Source organism: Drosophila innubila, chromosome X (assembly GCF_004354385.1).
Source record: "Drosophila innubila isolate TH190305 chromosome X, UK_Dinn_1.0, whole genome shotgun sequence".
Lineage (NCBI taxonomy): Eukaryota > Metazoa > Arthropoda > Insecta > Diptera > Drosophilidae > Drosophila > Drosophila innubila.
Genome location: NC_047626.1, coordinates 4,454,844 through 4,467,106, shown reverse-complemented (window position 1 = coordinate 4,467,106; position 12,263 = coordinate 4,454,844). Strand labels below are relative to the sequence as shown.

General features: G+C 28.1%; 1 protein-coding gene across 1 annotated transcript; it reads right to left on the bottom strand.

The window, feature by feature from the left end:
* Positions 1-7,058: 7,058 nt before the first annotated feature.
* Positions 7,059-11,400, bottom strand: LOC117786554 (sodium/potassium/calcium exchanger 4). Its single transcript, XM_034624879.1, has 6 exons — positions 11,297-11,400; positions 11,025-11,222; positions 10,369-10,556; positions 9,075-9,261; positions 8,642-9,013; positions 7,059-7,472 (listed from the first exon to the last, which is right to left on the bottom strand). The coding sequence occupies exons 1-6, from the start codon at positions 11,346-11,348 to the stop codon at positions 7,132-7,134; spliced, it is 1,338 nt and encodes a 445-aa protein (XP_034480770.1). The 5' UTR covers positions 11,349-11,400; the 3' UTR covers positions 7,059-7,131.
* Positions 11,401-12,263: the final 863 nt, after the last annotated feature.

Here is a 12,263-nt window from a genome sequence, read left to right as displayed (position 1 = left end):
TTTCAATTGAAAGTTTAACTAAAAAGGTTATTTAGTTTCTTACTTATTTTGAGTGATTGTGATTTGAATTTTTGATAATGTAATAGGTGGGTATATGTGTATGTGTGTGTGTGTGTGTTAGTTACATGTGCTAAACTATCGCTGTGTGTGTGTGTGTGTGTACTTTCGTTCATTTTGGTATCGCAGCGCCAGAGTCCTAGTGTTGTTGTTGTTGTTGCTTCTGTTGATTATACCCTGCAAACAATTCAAATGTGTAAAAAAAGGGTGGCATGTTTTTGTGCTATTGTTTGTAACAGGCTTATGGAGTTGGATCCGATTCATTACTGAAACTGTAACTTAAATATTTTTTTATTTTATTATATTTCCCAGCTATGTTGTGCCAAAATCTCATTCTCCTCGCCCTTATCGTTTGAGCTGCACGTATATCAGTCAGTCAATCAGGACAAACACTCTTATATATATACATTTGTGAATATAACATACTTATTTTATTGTTTTTAAACTTGTATTAATTATTTTTTTGACTGTTTTTTTTAGTCGACGGTTAAAATATAAAAAATAAAAATTAAGCCTTTACATTTATTTAAATAATTTAAATAATATTATTTTGGCAACAATAAAAATTCACGATCCCAAAGACTATAACATCCAAAATTAAAATGAAGCCTTTACATTTATTTCAATAATTATTTTGGCGACAATAAAAATTCACGATCCCAAAGAACATTTAATTACTTTAAATTTGCTAAAGTATAATTTATTTATAATTTTTCCGCTTAAAACAAATTACAAAAGTAATTTTAAAGCTATAATATTGAATTTAGCCATACTTGATAAATATCGTAATGTCAATATGGCCGACCAAATTCATCACGATCGGATAATAAGCTCGAAAGTTATGAAAGAAATAATTTTACAAATTAGCGGAAAGAAGAAGAGAAAATTGATGAACTTCGTTAACAGCATTGTTTGGCTTATGTACAGTTAGTCAAGTAATAGTGTTGCCGGCATAAACAATTGTTTATTTTGAAAAAGCCGCTTTCTTGGTTTGTAAATCGGTTTATTTATTTTATTAATTTATAGTTGACTGTAGTTCTTTAAATATGTTATAAAAAAATTATAAAGATAAAAAATAAAAATAAATAAAACTTATCTAAAATACAAGAAATTTAAGTTTTCTTTTTTTTAACATATTTAGTAATTTTATATGGACTTTTCTTTAAATAAGAATATGTTATAATAGAAAATTTTAACACCGATTTATCCATTTATATTTAAGTTTAAGCATACAATTTTAGATTTTGTTTTGTATGCACATTTTATCTGATTTAAGCAATAAAAACATAGGACATTTTAAAAATGTAGTGGGTCAAATAAGCTGAGAGCTAGTGTATATGCATGTATAGTTTATTTTATTGACTCTAAGGATGCCTGAGTGCAGGGTATCTTGTAGTGTTACTCTTTTCTTTTAAATATTTACTTGTTTTTTAAGTTGAGTTCCACACACACACACACTCACACACACACATATTTGAACACAGCTGAGTATGTAACGCTCCGCTCTGGCATGTGTGCTCATTAATAGAGCAGTTACCGCTCTGATAAGAAAAAGTAAAGCAACAACAGCAACAACAACAACAGCAGCAAGAATATAACATTTTTGTAGCCCGACAGTTTATCAATCTATTGCCGGCAGTAACAAAAAACCTCAACCTCAAGCTCAAGCTCATTTGTATGTGCCAAAGCAATTGCTCACCAAGTGTCTCTATAAATGTGTGTGTAGGTGTAGGTGTATGTGCATGTGTGTGTGTGTGTCTAGTTCATGTAATAAATTGAAAACACTTTGGGTATTTTCATGCTTAACTGGAAAATGTAGCTTAAAGCCTATTTATAAATCTCACGTGCTAATCTAAACTGATCTCGACCGATCAATGATCACAGATTCTTTTGATCAGTGAATTCACTGAGCATTCACAGGGCATTCACTTGTTTCACTTTCATCCAATCGTTTAAATTTAATAACGCACATATAATATTGTATTTTCTTTTTTTTTGCTATTTTTTGCGATCCTAATCAACAATGTTGAAATGATCACTTGATTGCTCGATCAAAGCGTCAGCGATTTCTCGATTAATTACTTTCAGAATGTACTTCCCTATAACTTGAACATGTTTGTGCAAAGTTCAGTTGGAATTTGTGCTTTTACCATTGTTGTACGATCGCTTAAATCAAGCTTTACATTTTCCAATCGTGCCACATGGGTTTTTATAGAACTATATTTATCTCAATATGCAATTTATTGTAATCAACTGGAATCCTCATCTTTTTACCCATTTCCATCATTTTTGTCAGCACTAAAACTACATTTTCATTCATGACTCACAAAAAACTTTGACACAACTGCGATTGAATATCCAAATTTATTTCATTTCTTTTGTGTTTCTAATTAATTTTTGACATTTCTGTATATTTCTTTATTTTACTTTCATAATAGTAAAAAGACTTACTTATGTGTGTAATTTTCAAGTACAATTACATAAGAATTTGTATGTAAAATTAGTTGTTTCATTTATTCCCATTTCGTTCCAAGCGAATATTTGACTTGCCTGCTAATTGTTTAGGTTATTACTCGTCATTTTATTTCTCAAATGCTATAATAATAAAGATATTTAAGTAAACTATGCTGTTCCACCCATTCCCATTTTGTTCCAAGCAAATATTTGACTTTTTTGCTTAGAGTTTTACGTTATTACTTGTCTCCAGTATAATTAGAATAAATAGGAAATAATTAGAATATAATTAAAATAAAAAATTAAAAAAAATTTTTAGAGAAAAATGTTGTTCTACCTAATCCCATTTTGTTTCTAGCTAATTGTAAAATATATTTGATAAATTTAAAATTTTGTTTTCTTTATTTCACGCATCCCAAATATATGTGTTTATCAAAACTTGTTGTTTCAGTTGTTTCCATTTCGTTCCATACACATCTTTGAGTCGTTTATTGACTAATACTAACTTTTTCTGAAAAAATCTGCTTTGTATAAGTTGCTGTTCCAGTTTTTACCATATCGTGCCAGCTTGCTTATCGCTTTCCTCTTACCCTCTAACCATCTTTTCGATATTTGTTTGTATATCGATCAATCGAAAGATACTTGATGTCTCTGAAAAGTTGATAGATTATTTTAATCTCGTGGATTTTACTAGTTTAATTGATTGATTTTCCCAATGTGTAAATTATAATCTTGTTTAAAGTGTTTGTTTTAATTTAAATAAATCTGGAAATTGTCTATAAATAGAAACTCAAGTTATTGATTATGAATATTATTTACAACATTATATTAACAACTTTACAGCCACTGTGTTTTCCAATAATCATTTATTATATTTTTTTTCTTCCGATTCCAAAGCAATAGATCAGTATATTTACTGTCCGAGATGCTAACTATATTTTAGTTAAATTACGTGAAAATTTGACATAAGTTCAGCTGACGTCTCAATATTGTTTTAAAATTAATTTGACTTTCATAAAGTTTCCATATTACAGTCAGTTTTTTATTAATTTTTAGACATATTTATGATATCTCTGTGATTGCCTTTGGTCAATCAAATCAGCACACAAAAAATTGTACTTTTTTCCTTTCCGTTTAAATTCGATTTCGAATGTGATTTCCTTTCTTTTCTTTCTTTTTTTTTTGCAGCTGTCTTTCTTTATGGACGTCATACTTGCTTTGGCGCTGATATCAGAACCTCCAACGACGTCATGTCTTCAAAACAGTGGCGTATTCGTCGTACCGTTTCATAAATCAATTTTGCCAAATAAAAAAATAATAAATAAGCCCCCCCAGAGGGCGTTTAATTTAATGCTGATAGACAGTTTGACTGCTCGAATTAATGCCCCCAGATATGCCAATCAATTATATCTAGAATATTTTCCATTTTATTTTAATAGATTCCTTATAGTTTGTATAGCTTTAGCTTATCTACTGGATGCTGTCACTTTTATTATATAAAAATATGATAAAGACTTATTTTCTTTATTCCGCATTTTATGTTTCTTCTATTTCAATGTGAGGTGTAACTAATCGTACTAATTTTAAAGATCCCTAAAGAATTCTAAGTCTCTTTTTTATTTTTCACTACCTAAGTTAAAAATTCCCATAAAAGTTTGTTTTTTTTTTAATTCTCCAAATCCTGTTTGGTCTTTCTTCTTCACTATTTCTCTTACTTACTCTTTCTCTTCCTTTGTCTTTATTTTTTTAAGTCAAGAATTGACTATAGAAAGTTCTCTCCTTTTAGACACTTCATATGTATTCTTCGGTTAATTGAAATTTTTTTAAAGAAAACATACTTCAATTCGAAGATTTCCTCATTGTTAATTTTACTTTATAAGAAATATTCAAAAATCCCAAATACTTCTAAATAAAATAATTACATCATTATTATTTCCAAGATTATAAATTAAAATTTATCCTATCTCTGGAATCAATTTCTTAATATATCAACGATGACTAATCAAAGATTTCTACGCATTATTTATTATTATTGGAACGTAATTATAAGGGCTCAACATAAGAAAAAAAGAACCAGATTTATTTAACAAGAATTTCGATTATTTTGGTTTAATATAATTTATGGTTGCGCTTAAAATAAACCCAACACATATTTTACTAGCAATAAATTTTAATTTTCTTTATTCCTAGTGTTTCAACAATTTCGATTGCTATTTTGATAACATTTTGATGTTCGCATTTGATTGGCTGGCGATTTAACTGATTTCTGTGTCATAGGCAATTAATATAATTAAGATTAAAATTTTTAGCGAATTGGAAAAAAATAAAATATTTTATTTGGGTACACTAAATCCAATAAGTACATAATTTGCAGTCATAATTATATATGTCAATTATGTTCATTGATTACAAGCTCGTGTATGATTATAATAATTGCAATCTCAATTATGGCATCTAATCAGACCTTAAACTTTTTCGATTTTCTTTCTTTTTCTTTTTTTTTTTTATAGTATATGTATATACTTATATTGTTGCTATTTCCTTCTTGTTTTTTTAGGCCGCAATTATCAGGCATAACAATTGAAAAGTTGACACCGTAAGTGAGAGTCCAATCAAGATTAGCGACCCACTCGAACCACCACCCGATTCAGCACCCACACCCAATTCACAAATACCGATTATATAGTCACGAGCTATGCACATTTAACTCTCCACCGTCGATCATAAACCGTCTACGATTCTAATAATTTGGACTGTAATATGAGTATTACCAACTATGCTGTTACCGACCAAATAACAGCTAAACGTATCTTTATTGCTATATCCAACTTATCTTTTATTTTACTATTGATTTCCTTAAATATTGCCTAGACATAGATAGTAAAATTATTTCTTAGGAGTTCGTGTCTTTAATCTGTTGAAATCTGCAGAAATGTAACGTATAGAAATACCCTGTTGTTTTTTTTTAGAGTTATAAAGGCCTTATCTTTAGCATATTTCGTGTATGAAAGAAATACTTGGAATTGTTCTATAAAACTCTTAAATCCGGAATGCTAATTAAGAACTTAACCACACATTAAATGTAGAGTTTCATTATTTATTGACTTAAAATGTTATAGGGCATTACAATTTGGGATTTTTTCACTAAGATAATAATATTTAATGCAATAAATCTTTATCTTTAATTACCAACTGTAAATATATTGGATAGTCCAAAGATATTTATAGCATACATTCCAAACATAACTAGAAATTTGAAACGGAAGCCTTTTGTTTCAAGTGCTTGAAATATTTATATCTCTAAATTCTTTAGAAATATTTCTATCTACATTTTTGTTGGTAATACTGTAACTATATCTGTATCTGTATCTCTTTTGATTTTCAAGTGGTGCGTACAAATCGCTTATCAATAATATAAATTATACACAGCTATACAGATTTTTTTTTTTTAAGTACTTATCTACAGTCTACTACAGAATTTGAACGACAATGACAGTTCTTGATGTCATAACAGCACCTCTAATTGACGTCATCGATATGGCGATTGTTGTCTGCTTCACACACACACACTCACACACACACTTAATATAACAATATGGCGGACAATCATTTATAGAACAAAAATAATGGTATTCCATCCTGGTATTCCATCCACAGTATGAAAAATTTACAAAAGAAAACTAATTTTAATAGAATTCTCTTAAAATATTTGAGATACATAAATAAAAAAATTTCAGTTATCTTTAAAAGCCCAAATTATAAGAAATTCTTTAAAATCTTGAAAATAAAATATGCTTAAGTTTTAATTGATCATACGAAAGTATATAAAGTACATATAAAAAAGTCTTTAAGTTAGCTTATCTTCATATAATTCTCACCAGACACTTAAGGTACTTTAAATATATAAACTTAAAAGAGAAGAGAGAAAAAAAATATATTTTTTTAAGCTTCCTTTATTTCGGAGAGAAATTCTTGAAAATCTGTTGTATAAAGCAGTCTTTTAAATTTTGAATTTTTAAGAAATAAAAATCAAAAATTATATTTAAACGATAATACTCCTTGATAGAATATTATTAATTTATTCGAAAGTCAGCTTATTTTAATATAATTCTCTTCAAATATTTGATATATTTAAAAAGATATTCAAAATTAAATTTAATAAGCCACCAAAATTTTTTTTTTTAAATTAAAATTTGTTGTATAAAATAAATTTAAATTTTTAAAGAATTTTGCACCAAAAGAAGATTCAACATGGTGATAGTAAAATTAAATTAAATAAATCATATTAATTAAAAGTGGCTTCTTTAAATTGCCATAAAATTAAGCAGACTCTAAATTAACAAACATTTTTTGACCAACTTTTTTACTTGCCCATTTTAGACAGTCCCACAAAATAATCACATTGGTAATCGCATCTTGATAACGACCAAGGTGTTAATTCCAGTGCAATTGACAAATATCTTCTAGCTACTTAAAATAACAAAAAATCCAACAAAGAAACTGAAAAAAAATTCGAAATTTAAGCAATAAAAAAAATAAAATAGAAATTTTGTTGAAAATTATGTTTTTTAATTTGCACAGCGGGAATTTTGGATTCAACAATGGATGACTTCATTTGAACTACTTGTTCATGTATTCAGAATACTCGTCGGATTCAATGTCACAAACTGTTTTGAGCATCCGTATTTCGATATAGCATGAAATGACCAAAAAGATAATATACACGATCAAACTGGTCCAGCCCACAAATTTGTCGAGCGTATATTTAGTTATCAGGAAGCAGGCATAGACAATGAGTGCGGTGACAATCAGCATTCCCGCCGTAATGGTCATTCCCGATGAGTTCATGGATATATCTTTGCTTGTTACGAGTATCATAATTGTCCAAGGCAGTCCCAGGCATACGAATATATCGAAGGTGTTGGATCCGATCGCATTGCACATTGCCATAGAGCCGTAACCTAATTGACACAAATAATAATGATATATCAACGATAGTATAACGATAGTAAGTGATAGTTATACATCTAAATTCAAATATAAGTTTAAAAAATGAAAATAAAAACTTGAATATTAGATTGATTTATCTCATATACACAGGTGATAGCTTTAAAAGCATTCGACGATAGTTTAACGATAGTATAACGATAGTAAAGCTAACATCAAGTATACGTCTAAAGAAAAAAGTAAATAAAAACTTGGATATTAGTTGGATTTATCTCATATACATAGGTCATAGCTTTAAAAGCATACGACGATAGTTTAACGATAGTAAAACGATAGTAAAACTAACATCAAGTATACGTTAAAAAAAAGTAAATAAAAACTTGGATATTAGATTGATTTATCTCATAAACACAGGTAATAACTTTAAAAGTATACGACGATAGTTTAACGATAGTATAACGATAGTAATACCAACATCAAGTACACGTTAAAAAAAAAGTAAATAAAAACTTGGATATTAGATTGATTTATCTCATATACAGATAGCTTTAAAAGTATACGACGATAGTTAAACGATAGTATAACGATAGTAAGTATTGGTATTCATAACATGAATTTCATATATAATATATCAAGTATTTTAATAAGCATTAATAATTATTTTTTTAAATAAAAACAATTTAGAAAAATTGGAAAAATTGTTTATCCGATAGTTTTTCCGATATTTATACGATAGTTTTATGCGATAGTTTTATACGATAGTTTTATGCGATAGTTTTATACGATAGTTTTATACGATAGTTTAAATAGGTTTTCATTAGCACAAAAAAGTTGTAATTTTAATGCCAATTTAAAAATTGAAAACAAGCACTACTTTTTTCAAAATGACAATTTATTTAAAAGATTAATGATTATATTCCGAGTTTTATTATTTTTTTTTTTTTTTGATTACTATTTTGACTAGGACATACATTTTTCCATATTCCTTATAAAAAAAACTCAAGAAATAATGATTATTTTATGAGTTATTTTTTTGCTCAAAAGTTATCATAAGTAAAATAATAAAAATCAAAAGTAATGATTATGTGCTAATTTTCATAGTAAAATTTAAATTGATTATAGTCTCTATTAGGTATGAAATTTGTTTGATCATAATTTCATAATTTCAACAAAAAAAACTCACCTTTTCGGCATACTATGAAGGAGGAAACAATTTCGGGTACACTGGTGCCAGCGGCAAGAAAGGTAAGACCCATTATTGAATCGGGTATGCCAACGTTATAGCCAATAATGGTGAGAAACCAAGTAACAAAGTACGATATAATGCTGATCCATAACACCGCCAGCAACATACTCAACGCGAGTATTGAGCGAGCACTGGGCGTTGTTATGGCCAGCACTACAACGGCTGGGTATTTGATAACCCACCAGATTTTCTGTATTATTGAATCATCTGGCTCCGGTCTACAGCACACAGTCTCCTTAAATGACTTAAGCGGGTCTTCCTCACGTTTCATCGGATCTTCCGACAGTATATCACGATCGTTATCCACGGCTGTAAATATATATATATATAATATATTTTGCACTAAAACACTCTTAAATTGTAATATTACTTCGAAATATTCCCTGTATTTTACGATCACAGGCCAAGGCAATTGTATAAATAACATAGAACAACAATAAGCCAGCGGCTTCATAGATAGTTATTTTCGAATCGTAGAGCACACCGAAGAGTAATAATATAGATACCAAGTACCAGAAAGTATCTCGCGTAATGGGCCACCAGTCCATTTTGGTAGCCTGCGATGGAAATTTCATTGATTAATAATAAATTGATATCAGAATTATTTTGCATATATTTTTCACGAAATATTTAAGAGCATAATAATTTATTAAATAAATAAAAAATAATTTTTAGCTAACAAATAAATTACTATCACAATTGTAGAATTGTAACTTTCTTATTCAAATTTAATATATCTTCTTTTTTAATATATCCATATATTTTTTATTAATTTTATTTTCTGCATCTATTAGTTATATTATAGATCTATATTTATATCTATCGCTTTCAAACCTACAACAAAATTTTTCGATTTGTTTAATGGTATTCAATTTTTGTTTTAAGAATTTTTAAAACAAATAAACTTGAAAAATAATATTTTTTTACTTTTAAGGATCTGAATTGAAGGTAATGTGCTTCTGGTTATTTTTTACTATTTCAAAATCTTAAGCTTAAGTTGTTTAAAATTATAGGCAATACAATTCTTAAAGATTTTTTCTGTTATAAAAATCTTAAAACTAATATATCTTTAACTGTTTTCAATTACCATCTCAAATTTAATTAAGAAATTTATTTGAATTTTTAAGGATCTGAATTGAAGGTAATGTTGCAATTAATATTTTTTACTATTTGGAAATCTTTATCTTTGGTTGATAAAATTATGGATAGTAAATTATTTAACGATTTTTTTTTTTTAAATTTGTTAAACTTATTTTATCCCGTCTGTTTTCACTTAAAATGTAAAATATAATAATGAGTAGAGCCAATTATAATTAATAAAGTGTTAAAGGTTTGCCAATTTAAAAAAAAAAATGGGTGTGGTTAATATATTTATCTGAATTTGTATCTGTAAATGTATCAGTAAATGTATTTGTAGCTATCTGTATCTATTAATGTATCTGTAAATGTATCTTTAAATGTATCTGTATCTATCTGTATCTGTAAATGTATCTGTAGCTATCTGTATCTGTATTTGTATCTATAAATGTATCTTTAAATGTATCTGTATCTGCAAATGTATCTGTAAATGTATCTGTAAATGTATCTGGAGCTATCTGTATCTGTATTTGTATCTGTAAATGTATCTGTATCTACATTTACCAATCAATGGGAGGGGGACTTACTACGCCTGTAAAGATGCCACAGATAGCAGCAATACCCAGCACATTGAATACCGATGAACCAACAATAGTGCCAACACCAATGTCGCCTTGGGTGATAAATGTGCCCACAAAGGCGACAAAAAGTTCCGGTGCTGAGGTGGCTGCGGCCAAAAATGTTGCACCTGCCACATCATAGGACATTCGTAAGGCTGTAAAATATTAAATATTTTATTGCAACTTGCGATTTTCTAGTAACTCTCAATATTATAACAAGCATTTGCTAGTGTCGAAATTACATTTAAATACAGTTTTAAAAGTTGATTCATTTAGAAATGCTATTTTATTTTTCAATAAATCACTTGAATTTCGCAGATTTTTTTATGGCCTTAAAAAACATTTACTTTTATAGATACTTTCAATTGAATTAATTGATTAAGTATGAAATTCTTGTGGATTGAACAGCATTTTCAAATTTACTTCGAAATGCGGCTTATATTTAAAAAGTAAATGTCAAATGTTTGTTCTTAAGGTTCATAATAAAGATTTTTTAAAAGGGAAATTCGTTTAATTTTCTGCTTCAGCTGTAATTTTCGACCGATCTTTACCATAACAACTTTATGTTGGACATGTGTATATTTCTGTAAATTTCTTGTATAAAATATAGATTAAATACATACTGTAGCATAAACGCTCCATGGCAGGCACTAAGTAATCATCACAAACGATGGCCAGCATTATAAACAGATATACACTGAGAAGAATGCATATTACAGTATACAATATGCTCTTTTTTCTCATAAAATTTGGAAACTCTAGAATATCCGGAAGCGTACAATTTAGATCCTCTGTGTTCGAAGAGCGTAAAAGGAATGGATCTGCGATGGATTTTCAGTTAATAGAAAACGTTGCACTTCTATAAAAAAAGAAATCAAATCAATTTATCACTTACCGAAATTATCGTCATATCCATTATTCGTACCAGAATCGAAGTTGAAATACATTTAATTTTATACACTAAAGCAATTTTGAAATGTTTTCCTGAATGCAAAAAAACGTTATGAATTTCTGAAGAAAACTAAACAGGAGAATGAAAAGCACACGTGCTACTATGATCTGAACAATACAAATATATATTTTCTTAAATCAAAAACGAGTTGAAAATTAAAGAAAATAATACATGATTCCTAAAAAATAAGCCATAAAGAACAACGACGTTTTCATTCTGCATTCTAATTTTATTAATTTCGTTAAATAAATTTTTTCCTTCTAGATCATTATTTCGATTTCCATGGTAAGGGTCCCCCCTTTGAAATTTCAAAAATTTTAAATTTTAAATCTCAAGTTTTCACTTTTAATCAACTCCTTTTATCGTTTTTAGTATAAAACAACACTTTAAACTTGATTCTGGGACCTTTCAATTTTTTGTAAAATATCATGCTAAATTGAACAAAAATTTTGACTTGTAAAGTTGCTAGATCCAAAGTCGGACCAAGTTCAATCTGTCATAACTTTGTCAAAACTAAACCGATTTTCATGCGGAATGTCATTTTGATCATTATTCGGCTTCCAAAATCATTCTGCATTTAAATTTTATTTAATTCGTTAAAAAAAATATTTTTTTCTAGATTCTACTAGATATTGATTTCGATGCTAAGGGTCCCCCCTTTGAAATTTTAAAAATAAAAAATTTTAAATCTCAAGTTTTCACGTTTAATCAACTCCTTATATCCACATTAGCGTAAAACAACACTTTAAACTTGATTCTGGGACCTTTAATTTTTTTGTAAAAAATCATGCTAAATTTAACAAAAATTTTGACTTGTAAAGTTGCTAGATTCAAAGTCGGACCAAGTTCAATCTGTCATAACTTTGTCAAAACTTAACCAAATTGCCAGTGGAATATCATTTTCGTCATG